At 41.2% G+C, this 18876-nt stretch overlaps 1 protein-coding gene across 1 annotated transcript; it reads right to left on the reverse strand.

Annotated features, from left to right (window-relative positions):
• Positions 1-2090: 2090 nt before the first annotated feature.
• MTURN (maturin, neural progenitor differentiation regulator homolog) lies at positions 2091-18359 on the reverse strand. Its single transcript, XM_034760889.1, has 3 exons — positions 17907-18359; positions 11626-11748; positions 2091-4214 (listed from the first exon to the last, which is right to left on the reverse strand). Exons 1-3 carry the CDS (start codon positions 18066-18068, stop codon positions 4104-4106), a joined length of 396 nt encoding a protein of 131 aa, XP_034616780.1. The 5' UTR covers positions 18069-18359; the 3' UTR covers positions 2091-4103.
• Between the last annotated feature and the right edge of the window lie 517 nt (positions 18360-18876).

The following is an 18876-nucleotide window of genomic DNA, read 5'->3' on the forward strand; positions in this document are numbered from 1 at the left end:
TCTCCATCCCTCCCCCTTGTCACCCCCACGTTTATCAATCATTATGCTAATTTTAACCTACACAGAACTACACCTCTGACTGAGGCCTTATAGGAACATGTAGCAGTTTCTTTATGGACTGCATGGGATCCAGAAGCAGACTGCTTGGAGCGAAGTCTAAGATCTCTCAGAAATCCTGGCATTTTTTCTGAAAGACGTCATTCTACTCTCTTGCCCTGCGCTACCCTCACCCCACCAAAACATAGTTGTAATATTTATAAAACTGATTCCTTTTTTCCTGACGTTCCACCTATTTCTGAATCTCCCTACACAGCACTCCGCTCATCGCAAAAGTGCAACTTGGATTCAAAAGAGCCAGGTCTGAGAGTCTCTGTTCTGGTACATTTATATTTAGTTAGAAAATCAAATCTATACATGGAAAAAAAGACTGGTTTTGCTCATTCTTTTTTACTGTCTTTTCACCAACATTCTGATTTGAGGACGGGCAATAATAAAATACTTATCAGTGTTCATCCCTAGATCGAAAAGCACTTTATATGGGTGAGTAAACATTACTATCATTTTCATTTTACAGGTTGGGAAACTGAAGTACAAGATTCAGGTTTCAGAGTGGTAGTCGTGTTAGTCTGTATCAGCAAAAACAACGAGGAGTGCTTGTGGCACCTTAGAGACTAAGAGATTTTCAAAGGAAAATACAGGAGTTAGGTACCCATTTCCCACTGAATTTCACCAGGATCTGGATGCATAACTCTCACAGGCTCCCCTGAAAACCCCAGTGACTCACCTAAAGTCAAGAGTAAATCAGTGGCAGAGCTGATAAGAAACCCCAGATTCCCTAACTCAGGCTCCCACCCTGCAAGCTCTTATCCACATGTGTTTGCAGGACTGGGATCTCAGGCGGTGTTCTATCCACTGGGCCATAACTCCTCCTTTTACTTACTGGGTAAGTGGCTAATAATTCCAACTCAGACAAGGGAAGTGAGAAGGAAAAAAAAAATAGTAAAAAGTTTGGAACCCTTGTGGTCCCACCAGATAATTCAGCATTTCTTGGATTGTTTGATAAATAAGAAACAATACCATAACAACACAGAAACGGATATGGTAAAAGTCTAAGAAACCAGTATTTTTGATCAAATACATTCTATATTAATGCTCATTCAACATTTAAGACACATGTAAATTTATATTTTATCCTCTCTATATAAAATTCCAGTTTATTTTAAATGGTGCATGGTAGTAGCCTGACCCAGCAGTGGCTCAACATGCTCAGCTCCCAGCAAAATCAATCGGAGACAAGGGGGTTCAGCACTTTGCAGGACTAGGCCCTTTCAGGAGCCTGATTTTCAGTCCTTATATGGGCAAAACTCTTGCTGGCTTCAATGGGAGTTTAAGGGGAGTGAAAGCTGCAGGCTAGGACCCCAGGCAAGTTGCAAAAGTCACTCACATGGCATATGATGTTCAAAATAAAAACACATAAATGAATACAGGAAATATTATATCTATCTTCATAATTTACAGCTTCATGTTTGCTTATAACCATATTAATGCTCAACTACTCATTTGCAGCTCAGAGTCTATCAAAATGCAGGCAAAGGTGGCAAAGTCAGACTATATTACAACTCCATTGTATGTAGTTCACAAGGGCTGGATCCTCCAGCCTTCACTCACTCAAGTAGCTCTTACTCACAGAAATAGTCCCATTGTAGTCAAACAGCCTGATTCTCATTTGCATTAAGCTTCCTGCAAATTACATCTATACCCGTTAGAGCAGTGCGAAGGAGCCTTAATGTAAGGGAGAATCAGAAGCTGTGTACAGTCATTTGCACCTATGCAAAATCGGTTTAAATGGTTAGCAAATCAGAATGGTAGTATTTTCTACTCACCTTGCATAGGTGCAAACAATGCACTGCTTTAGCTTCAAAGCAGAGGAAAATCTGCCCCAAAAGGTCTATTTGTATGAGCTGGAATCAAAGGATCAGCACCTAAGGAAGTAACCCCAAAAAGCTCCTCTGAAGGACGCCCTGTGTAAAGTTATGACAAGTCTCTTTTAGATGGAAAGGAAAGAAAAACTTGGGTACTTAAAGCAGGGATGGAAACCACTGGTATTACACTTTATTTTGGTAAGCAAAAAGCCTATTACTGCTGTACAGTGTTATACAATGAACTGCCACAGTTCTCACACCACTAGTCCATAGAAAATGTGTTGCAACTATCATATTTATGCCTGCATGCCAAGAGAATGTACAAAGTTTCATTAAGCTCGGTTTCTTGTCTATTTTGTGATATTCTTAAACTCAGACTTTTACAGTGTTGCAGACACATCTGTGCATATTCAAATACCATTTTCCATCCTGGTTACAGAAAGTTTTGCCTCTGTTAGAAAATTAAGTGTTATGCATCCCCTAAGCCTTCATCAGACACACAAATCACCAAGAAAATTAACTCTTTAACTAGCCTTTAAAACAATTTCCAATACATACATATCCAATAGGAGATACTGCTAATAACAGGGTTTTTAAAAGAGTGTCAGTTGTTTCTGAGAGTTGTCCAAGCATTTTTTCTTCACTAAGTGTTAATTTTTATAAAGCTAACGCTGTATTAAAGGGCTTTGACGTTTGTGACCTACATTTTGTGTTTTTTAAAAAGTTGCCTAAAAACCAAACAGTCATTTAGAAATACTTTCCTAGATAGTGGAAAATTGCTGTACGAGAATGGAATCCCTTCTTTTCTTACATTTTCAGAATAAAAGGTGAGTAAATAAAGAGGTCCTGTTGTTTCACCATCTGACACTCACTTGAGAGTCACTTACACCTGGGCAAATGAGGTGTAAAATATTATGGGTCTTACTTTAATTTACTCTAAAACCCCCTTCCACCACTCTGGGGGACAGGTCATCAGCTGATGGAAACTGTCATCATTCCACAGGCAATTGACACCAGCTGAGGACCCACCCTAGGCAATGTAAAGGGACCTTAAAGTGGGCATAAATTACATCTGTGCTCCCTTCAAGACCTTTTTACACAGCGAGAACAATGTAAAGGGGCCTTAGTGAGAATGAGAATCAGGCCCTACCATTCTGGTTGGTAGCATTTTACGCCCACTTTGACAAGTATGAATAACTACACAAGGTACAAGACACTGAAGAACAAGGCCCAGTGTGAAGAAGCGGATTCCATTATAACTTGAAGAGCCAGGTGCTGGTTTATACGATTAGGGCTTCAAAGTTAAGTTGCACTTTAATTCAGGATGCTGCAAGATTTGAATGAAATTGTTGTTTTATTAAAGCCAGCGAAGCTGAAGGTTGATTTTCGTGCAGGAGGAGAATACGCAATGGAAATTTTAAATTCATTTAATTTCTATTAAAACAGTATTTGGCTTTGAAACAGATGGCATCAAAGTACCAATGTGTATCATCATGTGCACTGATCACACAAATGTCCTAAATATGCCCAGTGATTAACCCAGCACCTGTACATTCAGGTGGTGTTAAGAAACACTAAAATGTGCTGCACAAGCATTTGCCTAAATTTTGTCCCTCCTAAGTAATTATTTTTGTTCAATCTTTATGTGCACTTCTGCAATATTAACCACTATGAAACTAGTGCTTTACAGGCATAATCTCTCACAGTTTGATACTCTGACTGGTAGTATAGCAAAAAAATAAAAATAAAAAAATTGTTGAATTAAAACTAAAAGTGCAGATTGCATTTATTTTCTGCATTCGTTTTCCTCCGTAAGGTCATATGTGAGTACTTCACACACTATTCAACAGTTACTACATTCAAAGTACTCTACATTCATGTCAGTGAATGTTATTCTCAAAACACAAGTCAAAGAGACAGTCAGCGACAAAACTAGTTCTAAATTAATGATGGCAGAATGCTACCAAGACAACTCCATAGAAACCCCACTGAAACAGGAGTGAAATTCAGGTCACTTCTTAGCAAAGCTCATCACAGAGATATTTATGTATTTTTTTTTTTTTAAACTTTGATTCTGGGAGCCATATTTCCCATGTGATGCGCTAATTCAAAAATGCTAATGCAGGAGCACATGACCCCACCTGGTACCAAGGGATTAAGATCTTTTAATTCCTCAGATAATTACTGCTGGCTGACACCCATTTGTTGGTGATCGGCTTCTGGTTCCTCCTCTTCCACGTCTGCGTTATATTCTTCAAATGCATCATCATCGACATCTGGAAGCCCCAGTAACTATTTTTAAAGAGAAAATGGGAAAGTGTAATAATCAATGGCAAAGATCAAACTGATGCCATGTTGCCAATTCGTGCAATTTTACCATGAGTCTCGCCCCAATATTTGGCTTTTTTCTGAAAGCCCCAGAGTCACGAGGTTATGTGAGAATCCCAGCTTTCTTTTTTAAAAAGTAAATTTCCAGTCCTCATGGTTGCATAGAAAAGCTTCAAAATGTGAACCAAGTGCACCCAAAGGCTCAGAAACCAGCAGACAAATACAATTATTCACAAACATTGGGGGGTGGGGAGGAGGAAGATACTTTATGATCTTTATGCCAGTCATAATTTTTGAGGCCTGAAATGCATGATTTTTGAACGCTTACGGTTGGCAATACAACTGATGCTCTAAATTCAAAAGGACCCTGTTAGTATACTTCAGTTCTAGTTAACTCAGTTTAAAATTCTCCATTTGCACTGCATTCAATAACCCTACAAGATGATCACACTTACTCCTTTTGCACCAAAAAGAAAACCATTCTATCCTACGAACACAGGAATGTCCAGAGTGCAGCTCATTGAGTTAGATGGGGTAGCCATAGGTGCTAAAGCCCTAAAAGACCAGAAGATCCTAGCATGCAATCGCTTCATCTTGAACTATTCACCCTCTCAATCAAGTTGGAGCATTTTATGCTGAGTTCAGTAGTCTTAGCAGGAGATAGCTGCATATTAAAATCAAAATTGGCCACAATCCTCTCAAATTTCTATAAATTAGATTTAGGCTGCTGACAAGGTACCAATTAGGGCTGTTAAGCAATTAAAAAAATTAATCGCGATTAATCACACTGTTAATAATAGAATACCATTTATTTAAATATTTGTGGATGTTTTCTACATTTTCAAATATATTGATTTCAATTACAACACAGAATACAAAGTGAAAAGTGCTCACTTTATATTTATTTTTGATTTCAAATATTTGCACTGTAAAAAACGAAAGAAATAGTATTTCAATTCACCTCATACAAGTACTGTAGTGCAATCTATTTATCATGAAAGTTGAACTTAAAAATGTAGAATTATGTACAAAAAAACCCTGCATTCAAAAATAAAACAATGTAAAACTTTAGAGATTACAAATCTACTCAGTCCTACTTCTTGTTCAGCAAATCGCTAAGACAAACAAGTTTGTTTACATTTGCAAAAGATAATGCTGCCCGCTTCTTATTTACAATGTCACCTGAAAGTGAGAACAGGCATTTGCATGGCACTGTTGTAGATGGCGTTGCAAGATATTTACATGCCAGACACGCTAAAGATTCATATGTCCCTTCATGCTTCAACCACCATTCCAGAGGACACACGTCCATGCTGATGATGGGTTCTGCTCGATAACGATCCAAAGGAGTGCGGACCAATGCATGTTCATTTTCATGATCTGAGTCAGATGCCACCAGCAGAAGGTTGATTTTCTTTTTTGGTGGTTTGGGTTCTGTAGTTTCCACATCAGTGTTGCTCTTTTAAGACTTCTGAAAGCATGCTCCACACCTCATCCTCCTCAGATTTTGGAAGGCACTTCAGATTCTTAAATCTTGGGTCAAGTGCTGTAGCTATCTTTAGAAATTTCACATCTTCTTTGCATTTTGTCAAATTTGCAGTGAAAGTGTTCTTAAAATGAACATGTGCTGGGTCATCATCCAAGACTGCTATAACATGAAATATATGGCAGAATGTGGGTAAAACAGAGCAGGAGACATACAATTCTCCACCCCCCCGAAGGAGTTCAGTCACAAATTTAATTAACAGACATTATCAGCATGGAAGCATGTCCTCTATAACGATGGCCTAAGCATGAAGAGGCATATGAATCTTTAGTACATGAGGCACGTAAATATCTTGCAACACCAGCTACAACAGTGCCATGCGAATGCCTGTGACATTGTAATTAAGAAGTGGGCAGCATTAGCTCCCATAAATGTAAACAAACTTGTTTCTCTTAGCGATTGGCTGAACAAGAAGTAGGACTGAGTAGACTTGTAGGCTCTGAAGTTTTACATTGTTTTGTTTTTGAGCGCAGTTACATAACAAAAAAACAACATTTGTAAGTTGTACTTTCATGATCAAGAGATTGCACGACAGTACTTGTATGAGGTAAATTGAAAAATACTATTTATCATTTTTACAGTGCAAATATTTGTAATAAAAAATTTATATAAAGTGAGCACTGTACACTTCGTATTCTATGTTGTAATTGAAATTGATATATTTTAAAATGTAGAAAAAAATCAAAGGAATTTAATAAATTTCAGCTGGTATCCTATTGTTTAACAGTGTGATTAATCGCGATTAATTTTTTTGAGTTAATCGTATGAGTTAACTGCAATTAAATCAACAGTCCTAGTACCAATACTTCTCTCAGTTGGGCAAAGTTTGGATGCCTCAGCTCTATAATGTTTCAGATCATTGTAATGGCAACTGTTTGTTTTAGAAGATGGAAAAACTGTTTGAACTTTTCCCTCTTCCTCCAAAAAGAGATTGGCAAACCAATGAAATTCAGGAATACATAAACACATCCCAGTCAAAACAATGCATCTGCTTTGAAAATCTCATACCTCACAAAACTTACACAAACAGCTATTAATATCTGCAAAGCAAAATCATATGCTACACCTTATTGATAATACTAGGTATTTAGCCTGCTAAGATTGAAAGAGCAACCACAGACACGCTGCACCTTCCTTGGAGAGGGATTCAGCTGTTGTCTCATAGGAGGGGAAAAAAACAACCATCTCCACCAGGAAAGGGAAATTTTTATACAGGGATATGAAAATTACAAGGCCAAATTTTAAAAATGTAAGCTAGTTTATGATATTTTGCATTCAAAACTATTCAATGGACACAAGGACAATATCCAGCTGTGGCCTTTGGGCCAAGCAAAGCTCATGGTTTTTGGGCCCACCATTCCTTGATCTGAGGGAAAACTAATCACATAAATGAGCATCTTAATCTTCATATTGGGGGTGAGGGGAGTTTCTAGCTCTTTGCCTGCAAAATTAGCACAAGAAGCATAATGAAATATAAACATATCATGAGGGTCAAAAAGGACAAACAATAGGACTCTGCTTCTGTAGAGAGAGGCTGGGGACCTACGGATCTCACACACACACACACACACACGCTGTACTTGTTATATAAAATTAATCAGTTAAGGGAGGAGTCTACTCCAAAGAAGCACCTTGCTAGTCCTCTCTGAAATCCTTAGGGAATTAAATCCATGGACGTTAGGTACCTAAATGCCTCTGAGAATCTGGGCCTAGGTGACTTAGGAGCCTATGTGCCATTTTCAAACGTGACTTGGGCAGTTAGGTGCCAACGTCTCCTTACTTTCAATGGGAGCTACACTTCTACATCACATAGCGTCTTTGGAAAATTTTACCCTTTGTTATTATTTATACTGCAGTAGTGACCAAAGGGCCCAATCAGGATCTGGGCTCAAAGCACTAGGCACCTGTACAAGCATTTAGGAAGACCCAGTCCCTGCCTTAAAGTGTTTACAAAGAAGCAGAAGGAGATTGGGGCAAAGGGATAGAACAGGGAATAATGTGATCAGGGTGATGGCAGCCACAGCACATTAGCGTCATGCCATTTTTCTTTTAAACATATCAGTTTAATATATCTGTCCTATTTATATTACAAAATCTTGGTTTTAGTGTGTTTGGGGGGGCATTGTGGGTTGAAGTGGTGGAAGAAGGGAAGGCTGGAACAACAGAGGGGAATGGATAAAAGGAGAGAGAAAATGAGGAGGTGAGCAGAACAGGACAGAAGAGAGAGGAGGAAAAATGGAGGAGGGACAGAAGCCTAATGGGCCTGGAGAGCTAGTCCAGCCAGCTGAAGGAGTGCACCAGGAAGAGATGGGCTGGATGAAGGAAGACCAACAAGCAAACACAGTACAGCAAGTGATGAGAAAACAATCCAGAGTCCAAAGTTTATTTATTCATTCAGTCCATGCTATTCATCTATCAGGGATTTTGGGGTGAAGTGGGTCGATCTCTGAGTCTTACATAAGATTGAAGGCCATGAGCATATCAGCTTTTACACAGAAAATGTTCTACTTGTATTTAGTCTTTCATACTGAAGGTACCACACATTGTCAGAGGACTGGAATTTGCAGAAAGATGTTGCTAGTACATCTAACCAGAGAACAGTAACAGTCATTTGTATTTAGGGTATATGATTCAGCTGTAAATAAATGCTCTGGGTAGGGACTATGTTCCCAGGATTTTTTTTTATCTTGTATATTTTAACTAGTGCAAAGTGTCTTGTATACTCATGGTGGTATCTAAATAATCCAATAGTTTGTAAACAGCAGACCTGGGGGAAGGTGATAATGTATTTAATCAAAATCTAACAAACAAATATTAAAATATGCATATATACGGCTTAAGAAATACAATGATTCTACTCTAAAAATAATGTGGATGCATTAATTCTTTCACATCAGGAATCAATGGCCAGACAAAAAAATAGGTGCTTAGAACTACCAGCATAAATGCTTCACAACCTGTATTCAGGAACTAAAATGGCATAGTAGAAACAGGTGTGTTTGAGGAAATGAGACAAGGATGCAGAACATCAAAAAAGCGATGAGTTTTGTGGGAATTTTATTATTTGATTTTTTGCTAGGAAGAGACTAAATAAGCTCAATTTAGTCCATCCAAGAGAAAGTTAAGAGGTGACTTGATCATACTCTATAAGTATATGGGGAAGAGATTTCTGGTAATCTGATCTAGCAAAAAAGGCATAAGATGATCCAATGGTTGGAAACTGAAATTAGACTAATTCAGACTAGAAATGAGCAAGTTTGTCATAGTGAGGGGAACTTATTTCCAATGACTAATTATCTAGGGATGTGGTCGATTTCAGCCACATGTAGTCTTTAAATCAAGACTGGATATCTTTTTAAAAGATACACTGCGGCTAAACCAGAATTTATGGGCTTGATGCAGGAATTACTCTGTGAAATACTATGGCTTGTTTTACACAGGAGGTCAGACTAGATGATCACAATGGTCTTTTCTAGCCTTAAAATCTATTACCTTTTATTTCTTCAGTTTAAGAGTGGCTTAATTTGGTTTATTTTAAACCAATTCCTAATAGACTTAAGCTAAACTTAAATAAACCTGATTTAAACAGAAACACGAGTGTCCAAACTGGGGTTCGCATCAGTTTAACTAATTTGGCTTGAAACCACTCCTTTAGTTAAACAGCTGGAACTTTCTTGTGTAGACAAGGCTTTAAGCTACATTGAGGGAAAGAAAATCTCTCTCAAGGGATGGACATTGTTCTGGGAAGTGTATTTTTATATGTTTACCATAATTAGAGTAGCTGCATGGATGGATCGAATTTCCAGTCCCTTCTAAGAAAAGTGTGCATTGGCTCTATTCACCTTTGCTCTCTAGATGGATTTTTTTAAACTAAGTTCTTTCACAGTTGCCACTGAAGTTGGCAGTTGGCCTTTTAAGGTTGCAACACAGAGTAAATGAGGCCCAGTATTTCATAGGCACACTCCTGGCCACTTGCCTTTTGTATTAAACTCTTGGGATGAAGTTTAGTCCGCATGATCAGCTGGTCAAAATATCATCAAAGAAAGTGAGAAAAAAATTGTCTAAAATGTTTTGTTTTTCATCAACAGTTCAAAAACATAACCAGCTTCGCTTACTGACATGATCTAAGCCAGGGGGCGGCAACCTTTCAGAAGTAGTGTGCCAAGTCTTCATTTATACACTCTAATTTAAGGTTTCACGTGCCAGTAATACATTTTAATGTTTTTAGAAGGTTTCTTTCTATAAGTCTATAATATATAACTAAACTATTGTTGTATGTAAAGTAAATAAGGTTTTTAAAATGTTTAAGAAGCTTCATTTAAAATTAAATTAAAATGCAGAGCCCTCTGGACCGGTGGCCAGGACCTGGGCAGTGTGAGTGCCACTGAAAATCAGCTTGCGTGCCGCCTTTGGCACGCGTGCCATAGGTTGCCTACCCCTGATCTAAGCAGACATAGTGAAAGCACATGACTCTGCCAATAAACCTCTACTCTTCTCTATGACACTCCAGTTATTCCACTCCTAGGCCACTCAAGAGGAGAGGCTGACAATATGCTATATTATGTGGTAGTTTAGCAAGACAAATGTCCAGTCGGGACTATGCTGAGACCACCAAATTCTCTTCACTTTGACAAAAGCCACGTTTTAATATAGGTCTCTGGCAGCAGATGGCTAGTACAGTAACATGAGGTATCTTAGCCCTATACATCTCAGCGCTATATAAGGACTGATGAGCAGAAAATGTTAAGAGCAAAATATAACAAAACAAAAATAAACAAAAAAGTCAAACTATTACTATTCCACTCATTTGCTGAGACGCTACCCTGAGCTATCTCAACTATCAGGTGATCTCAAGGCTAAAATCTGAACTTACAGTTTTGTCCCCCTCTGCTTCCCCAAACTGTATTTGCTTTATACAGATCCTTGAAAAACTCCCAAATTCCAGTGCCGGGAAATGACTCTGCCACCAAGTCCTACATAGCTTTGTAGCGCATGGGACCCCAGTAACGAGTGAGTGCTGAGAGAATGTGGAATTGGTCAACACTATGCTTGGCTGATGTGGCAACTCATGAGGTCAGGTGATCAAGGGACAACTACATGGAACACATCACCGGACATCGGCAATACCAGAAGGGATGAGCCGATGAGAAGCACAGTCAGGAAAGTAACAAATACTTTCCTCATGGACTGTATTTTCTAAATGGACAACCAACCTAATTCTCAATTACTGAGGGACAATCTCCACTCATTGATATATTTTGCTTTCCACAACCAAATCTCTTTACAACTTTTCATGAGTGATGTACCCGAGTATTCGGATTCTAATATCTAAACTGCATTGTTAAATCTATTCACCTAAATTTGGGTTATTGCTGATTATGTACTCTATGTATCATATGACTTTTAAAAACTAACGTTATATTTGTGGATCATCTAAGCACTATACCCAGATGTACAGACACTCTTTTCCCAACCTATGTATCATATAATTTTTTTAACATTAGCTTTAATAAAATTTTTAATTCCATTCTTCATACTCAGTGCTTGATCAACCATGTACAATTCATCATCAGGGTGGGGTGCCAGTTCCACTGGCTGGGACATCAATTTGCTTCCCACCACAGCAGGGAATCTCAATTTGTCAAACAAGAAGCTAGAAATAAAAAGGCATCTGATTTACAAGAACAGGCTCCCTGTACTCACTGTTAGCTTGTTTGAGCTACTTGACTGGACAAATAAGCCATTGTGAAAAATCTGTCTTGTTCTCAATGGCACATTTTATTAAAATCAAAAATATACTAAATATATAGAAGTAAAACATGCACCTACAGGCCTGAAAGATTTGAAGACTTTTTCCAGTATTTCATGGAGTGTCTTTTTACCACAGGAAGAGATGTAGTCCTGTGCCAACTGCAGGAAAGGTAAGCAGTCCTCACTTTCACTCCACACATGCTAAAAGACAATAGCAATGAAAGAAAGAACAGGAGTTAATAGGAATTCATGTGGAGTTTTTCATATGATTTTATAAGATGTATGGTTTAAAGATGTACCAAGGTGTACTGGACCTGCAATTTAAATTTGTACTAGGGATACAGATATTGCTTTACTTCAGGAACTGGGTATGGTCCCACATTTTTAAAGGCTCCAGAGATCCAACTTGGTTGCATTAGCACAATATACCAGGAGATAGAGAAAAGGATGAAGGCTTGGAAATAAATTAGAAATACACTATTCATGATTGAACCAGGGTGGGGAATCAGAATGTCCCAAATACACATGTCCCATCTACACATTGCCTCATGTATATCATTTTACAAGTAAAGTTGCTTTTGTCTAACATCAGCCCTGCAAACTCAGCTTGGAATCTGAAAGTCAAGATGAGGTTTTTCCTTCTGATGCATCATCCGCAGTAATAATGCCCCCAGCAACACATGAGAAATCTCATTCTTTTTCAGGTTGTTTGACCCTGTAATTTTGTAAACAACTCTCCTGATGATGCACAAGAAGAAATAGAATCCTGAGTATGTCCATGGGGTACTCTGACCTGTCCCACAGCCTGGTTCTATGAAACTCCAGGCCTTCAACCTTTCCTGTAACCCCTGCATATTCTGCCAATACAATGTTGTTTGAAAAAGACTGCATGCAAGTGCTGATGAAAGCCTTCAAACAGGGATATGATTTACATGGAAGTGCAGGGTGAAAACACTGTTTACAGGATGCTTTCTGAATGCCTTTCTCACTGAGATTCTAATGACAGAAGCATAATGCTGCATGGAAAGGTAGATGCTACAACTTCCCTTACTTTCCCCCCAAAGTACTGTGCATCTAATGTATCTGTTAGTACATGAACAGTAGGCTACACTTAATAAGGGTAGAGTAGAAACTCTGAAATTAAACTAATATTAAGGAAAGAATAAGAATAAAAAAAGTCTCAATCCATAACATGCAAACTTATTTCCTAGTCAGTATAAATTAGCTGACATGAATTAAGTTCTAGGTTTCTACAATTAAGAGATTGCAAAGCATCAGCTAAGATATCTCTTTAAAAAGAAAAATTATAACTACCTTTGTACTAACCTCACTTGACCTACATTTTCTTTGATGCCTGTTACAGTTTACAAAAGTAGTGTGTGTTTCTGAAGTGAAATTTCTGCCAATATATTTCTGCCAATACATGTAAAAATGGCCCCTTCCTACTGAGTAGATTTGCTTCTGGTATTTGTCTGGAATCATACCTGCCCATTTTAGTGACAAAAATATGTTTTTTACAGGGAAATTTAATCCCATGTAATTTCACAGTGCTATTTTTACAGAGTCAGAGTCCCACCACATTTTAAACTCCACTGTCAATTTATCAGCATTTGCTCAAAATAAACTGGTCTGGTGCACAAGGGAAAATGCAAGCAAATTACTCATCAGAAAATCTTTTAGTCTTCAGAGAGATTTGTTTTTTAACAGTGTAAAGCAATAAGCAATTAAGGCTACCAGCGATTTCCACATCTGTGGAAGATTTAAAATTTTGGTTGCAGCAACAAACGTATTATGGAAGCATCTCATATGGGAAAGGCTTGGTTTCATCTACCAAAAGAAAACATGAAAGTATTATCATGATATCTAATAAAGCTGCACCTACAGTCTTTTCTGCAAGTTCAGTACTGATGCATGCAGCAACTTAAGAATGTGAATCTAAACAGTCTGATTCATGAGTCTCCAAAAGAACCTGTAAAAGGAATTTGTCTTTCACAATAAGATAAATGAAAAATGAAGATTCAGCTCTTGCTTTGGAAGTTATAGCAAGACACAAAAACTGCACACACACAGAGGATGCTTTTGTTGAGAAACCCACTAAATCTCTGCAATCTCTTTGCCATAGGGAAAACAGCCTGCTGGTAAACTGGGGTAACAGAGTTTAATTGTGGCAGAGCAATAAGGAAAAGGTAAACCTCATCCTCCAGATAAGTTGTTTTCAGGCTAGATCTATTTTGCTCCTGGTTGCTTTGTGTTAACACAAAAGCACGCAGCTACTAATTTCAACCTCAGCTGACCCAGGATCAAGGTTGAAATATTTAATTCAGCATCTGTGCATACAGCGTGCAATCTTTGGAAAGCAAGGCTGAAGCAGTTCATTGTATAACGCTTGAAGGTTTTTCCATTCAGTCTTTAGTGGGTTCAGCAGTATTAAACGATATTTATCAGATCACCTTTTTCAAAACCTACCTGTTGAGCATGCTAGTATAGCATTTTATCTTTACTGAGGTAATTTTGTTGATGAAGAGTATTCAGACTAACTGATTCTGTGCTAAGATATATTAGAGGAAATCTTGTAATAAGGTAATGCAAAATTGGTACTTGTAGTATCATTTAGTATGAATACTAGAAATAACAAAGGGACAACAGAGAATACATAATATAAATAATAACTTATTCCACCCTCACCCATACTGGGTAAGGTTATATAGCAAATCCAATGAAGTATTTGGGGGACACTGTAACCTATAAAAGCAGAGATTAAGGCCCAGATGTTAAAGGTACTTAAGTACCTAAAGTGCAGATCGATGCCTAGCGTTGAAGGCACCTCAGGTGCTTTTGAAAATCCCACTAGGTGCCTATCTGCATTGTAAGGCGCCTAAATACTTCTTAAAATCTAGCCCTTAGAGATCTTCTCACGTAATTAAAACTATGCAATACTGGAGTTCTCAAATATTTTCATAGTGTGAACCATATCTTAACAGGGCTTGCTTTATGGACCACATCCTTTGCATTCACAATCACACAACATTCCCGTGGCAACTACAGCAATTGCTTAAGTGGAAAAGTAGTATTAGGAATGTATTTAATATATGTTTAGCTTCTTTTAATGTAATTCAGCAGGTGCAAACTAGGAGGAATCACCTACACCCATTGACTAGCCAGTTCCCTCTAGACTGCTACTAAGTGCTTTGTGGGCCACAGTTTGGGGAATTTTTGATTTCATCCATGATTATTATTTTCCCCATCTATTTCTCAACTACTCCCTGCCCTTACTGGTCTTCTTCTTCCTTCTGTCACACTCTTCTAATTAATTATTTCATCCTTCAAAGTTCATGATTTATCACATACATCTCTGGCACCCCCTATATCAGTGGTCCCCAAACTTTTCAGGGTTGTGCGCCTCCCTTACCCCTGTCCTCGTACCCCGGGGAGCCTGGCTCCCTGGGAGTGGGTCTGGGGCCCGGGCTAGGAACAGAGCTGCAGCCAGGGCAGGAGCAGAACCACAGCTGGGTCCGCGGACGGGTGTGGCTCTGCTCCCTGCTCCAGGCTGGCAATGGAGCTGCGGCTGCAGGTGGGGCAGGAAGCAGATCTGCAGCGGGGCCTGCAGCTGGGTACGGAGCTGTGGCCAAAGCTGGGGATGGTCCTGGGTCGTGGCTGGAGCATAGCTCGGGGAAGGGTGGTGCTCCCTCCCAACCCAATTGGGGGCTGGCCCAGGCCCCACACCCCCAAACATTCCTCTGCATCCCCCAAGGGGGGCACGCCGCACAGTTTGGGGACCTCTGCCCTACGTACTCTGTTGAAGTCTCTTCCTTATTCTGAAATGAACATGTAAAGAAAAGTGATGAAAACACTATGGGCCTGATTCTCATTTATACTTAGAGTATAAATGAGTATACTTATCTACACTGCAAATGCAAGTCTGATTTGTTTCCCATGCTAGCTAAATTAAAGCTAGCATGGGTATGCCTACCTATGCTACAATCACACTTGAAGTGCAGACATGCCCTTTGACCCCTTTACAACACTGTGACAGTGTAAAGAGGCCTCAAAGCATGTAATTACACCATTCTGGCAGTGAAAATGGGCCTGGAAGTTGACATAAATTAAAGTCAGACCCATTCATGTGGCCAAATAGGAAGGGTCCTTAGTGCAAATGAGAATCAGGCCCCAGGTTTTTATTGTTTTCTTACAATGAACTTTAATACACAGTTCCACATATAATGAAAACTGTCTTTTGGAGCATTTAAAAAAAGAGTCTGCAAAAATGAGTCTGTCAGGCTGGTATAATTAATATGGTGAACAGATCATTATCAGTTCTGAGCTGTTATACTAAAGAGACATCATCAACTGAGGAAAAATCATTCCTGTCTTTTTTGTAAGAGGACTAATCTAAAAAAGTACCTCCTGAGGGGACTACAGCTGAAAGATTGGAGAAACACAGTTCTGTTTTTCTGGTAGCTTTGGGTTGGGGAGATGGAGCCTTTCAAACAGAACTGGGAAGAAAAAAGAAAATGTGGTTGTAAAACCACAAAAATTGGCAGGATAGTCCAGGGGCAGGAATAGGATCTGAAACTACTTTTACGTTTGTGGTTTGGGTTTTTTTTTAATTGACTAGATTTCAACTAATGTGGATTATATAACAATACAATACAACACATAAATAAGAAACACATGAGCTTTCTCTGTGATGTAGGATATCATTAGAATCTCTAGATGGAATTATAGTCTTAGCCCAGAGCCTGCAATTGGATCTGCATGAGTGCCCCAAAAGTGCTACTGACTTCAGTGGGGCTTGGCATTGCCTCAGAGGCTCACCTGCAGGTATCCAGTTGAAGGATGTGGCCATTTAGGCTTGGTCCTACAGGGAGTTGTACACATGCATAGGTGTTTGCAGGTTTGGGGTGTCAGGATCCAGTCCTGCAATGGGCAAAAGGGCCTCCACACACTGGCAGAATCCTGACTTTTGTTATACAGTAGCTGGTGGATACATTAGTCCTTCAGTTAAGCTCTACACCGTCTCCTGATTTGTAATTCTGCAACACCATCTGCAAAATGTGAGAAATAAGTATCTTCCAATTGTGTTTTGTGCTCTTTGGGCAAGTCACTTACTGCACTTTGTCTCCATTTACCCAGCTGTAAAATGGGTTCTTATTGCACCTATCTATCAGAGGTTTTACGAGGGAGAACTTGCTAACAGTTGTATAGCAGATTGAGGGATGTAAAGTGCTATGGCATTTCTTCAATAATGCTAGAAGTCATTTAAAAAAAAACCACACATTATTTTATACTGAACTGGTGCTTTACAATTTATAAACCCTGCAGTAAAGGTCAGGTTTTTCCATTCAACACTAAGATGTTGGAGTTGGGGGGAGAACACCCTCTTGATCCTGAAGCCATTTTTGTTACCATCATTGTAGGAACTTGCTGCTGAACTCCAGCAGGCCAGGATGTGCAGGCAACAGAGGCTGCTGGGGAAGGGGGGAGAGGAAAGGCCAGCACCTGCCCCCATCACACTGACCAAGATGGGAGTGGGGAAGGACATTTAGGAAACAGTTTCCTGGAGGATCAAGGGTGACTAAGAATAAATTCACACAGCCCCAGATAGGGGATGGGACACAGGGGGAGGGGTGCCCTGTCATTCTGACTCCATTTTATTCTCCACATTCTCCATTTGCTGCGACAGCAAAGCAGCCCCCCAACCACAGCCTAGGGGGGCAGCGCACTTAGTGGTACACGAGCCATAAGCAAACCACAGCGCAGGAGCAAGAGGGGGCCTGCATCCTCGCCCAACCCCCAACTCCTCCAGCAGCACAGGGTGGGGCTGGGGGTGCTGCGAAGGGCCCCGTGGCTCCTTGCCCTACCTGGGGCGGGGGCCGCCTCCATAGGGTGGTGGCTGCTCCCCCCGGCAGCCCAGCCTGCCAATGACCACCCAGCACCAGACTCCATTTTGCAGCTTTTTGCTACGGGCTGGCAATTCCCCCCCCAGCCAAGGGCTCTGCCAGCCCCGCCGCCCTCCCGGCTCCCTCGCCGGGCTTTGCCAGCAGCTCAGTCCCCGGCCTGGCTGGGGCCCGCTCTCCCCTCCCCGGCCGCTGCGGCCGGAGCCCCTCGCCCGCCCCGCGCGGAGGCAGGGAACCCGCCCACTGCGCCCCAGCCGCAGGGCAACCGGGCTGCGCCCAGCCCCACAGAGCAAGGGGAGGCGGCGCCCGCCGGCGGGGTGGGGCGGGTCACTCCCTCCCAAGCAGGCCGGCGGCCCCAGGCGCTCCCCGCGGGCTCCCCCCCCAAGCAGGCGGGCCGGGGGAGAGGGCGGATAAGGAGCGAGCAGCAGTACGGGGCACCCCCAGCCCAGCCCAGCTACTTACGAAATTGTCCCCGCAGCCGCTGTCCGGACACAGCACGTAGAAGGAGACGCCGGGGTCGGCGTAGAAATCCATCCTCCGCTCCGTCTCCTCGGTGGCGATGAGCTCGAAGGGGGTGTTGGAGCACCACTTCTCCGCCACGTCCGCCAGCTGCTGGAAAGCCATGCTCGCTCGCTCGCTCCCTGCAGCCGCCGCCGCGCTCCCCACGCGCCCTCGGGGCCTGGCTCCGGCCCTCCCTCCCGCTGGAAGACGGGTGTGGGGAGAAGTCCAGGCTGGGGAGCTCCCGATCCACTTCAGCACCTCGGGCTGCGGCTCCCACTCAGCATTATTTGCTAACTTACATGTATTGTTTACATGCCGTGCGTACAAGGCGCCCTCCTCCTCCTCTTCCTCCCGGTGCTGCTGCTGCTCCCTGTGCAGCCTGACATTGGCTAAGCGCGGCTGCGTTGTGTGTCTTGTGTGCAGGTCATTTGCGGGTGTGGGTAAAAGCTGGATGTGGCCGGTTCCTCCTGGATTCGGCCACAGCCAGGCAATTTTTGGACCCAAGCGCACCCAGTGCCACTGACTGTGTAGAGGACGAGAAAGATCAGTTTCTCCAGGGCATCAACAAATTCCAGACCCCAGAGCATCCTGGCTGCGAAAAAACGTATTTGGCTGCTGGATCCAGCCAATTTTTGAACCAGACTCCCAAATTCCACTGCATAAATAGAGACTAGATGCTCTGATTCCACCTAAAAACTCCAGTCCCAGATGCATAGCAGTGCCACAAAAAGCTGGATTCAACATCTGAATCTTGCTGGATCCAGCCAATTTTTGCTACCAACTCCCCAATTTTCACTGTGTAAAGGGAGACCACATCTAACTGCTTTTGCTCCACAAAGAAAAATCTAGAAACCAAAATTTCGTTGTGCAATGATGCTGCAGGCACTGAGATCCATCATATTTCTGTGTTGGCTCCTGCCAAGTTTAGGCC

Source organism: Trachemys scripta, chromosome 2 (genome assembly GCF_013100865.1).
Source record: "Trachemys scripta elegans isolate TJP31775 chromosome 2, CAS_Tse_1.0, whole genome shotgun sequence".
Lineage (NCBI taxonomy): Eukaryota > Metazoa > Chordata > Testudines > Emydidae > Trachemys > Trachemys scripta.

What these genes read in the sequence shown, in the direction of transcription:
- MTURN (XM_034760889.1), bottom strand. Translation starts at nt 18,068, where the DNA reads ATGGCTTTCCAGCAGCTGGCGGACGTGGCGGAGAAGTGGTGCTCCAAC. An exon ending in GCGGCTGCGGGGACAATTTC is followed by an intron (nt 11,749 to 17,906) that starts GTAAGTAGCTGG and finishes ATTGTCTTTTAG; the next exon opens with CATGTGTGGAGTGAAAGTGA. An exon ending in TCTTCAAATCTTTCAGGCCT is followed by an intron (nt 4,215 to 11,625) that starts GTAGGTGCATGT and finishes CTTTAAAAATAG; the next exon opens with TTACTGGGGCTTCCAGATGT.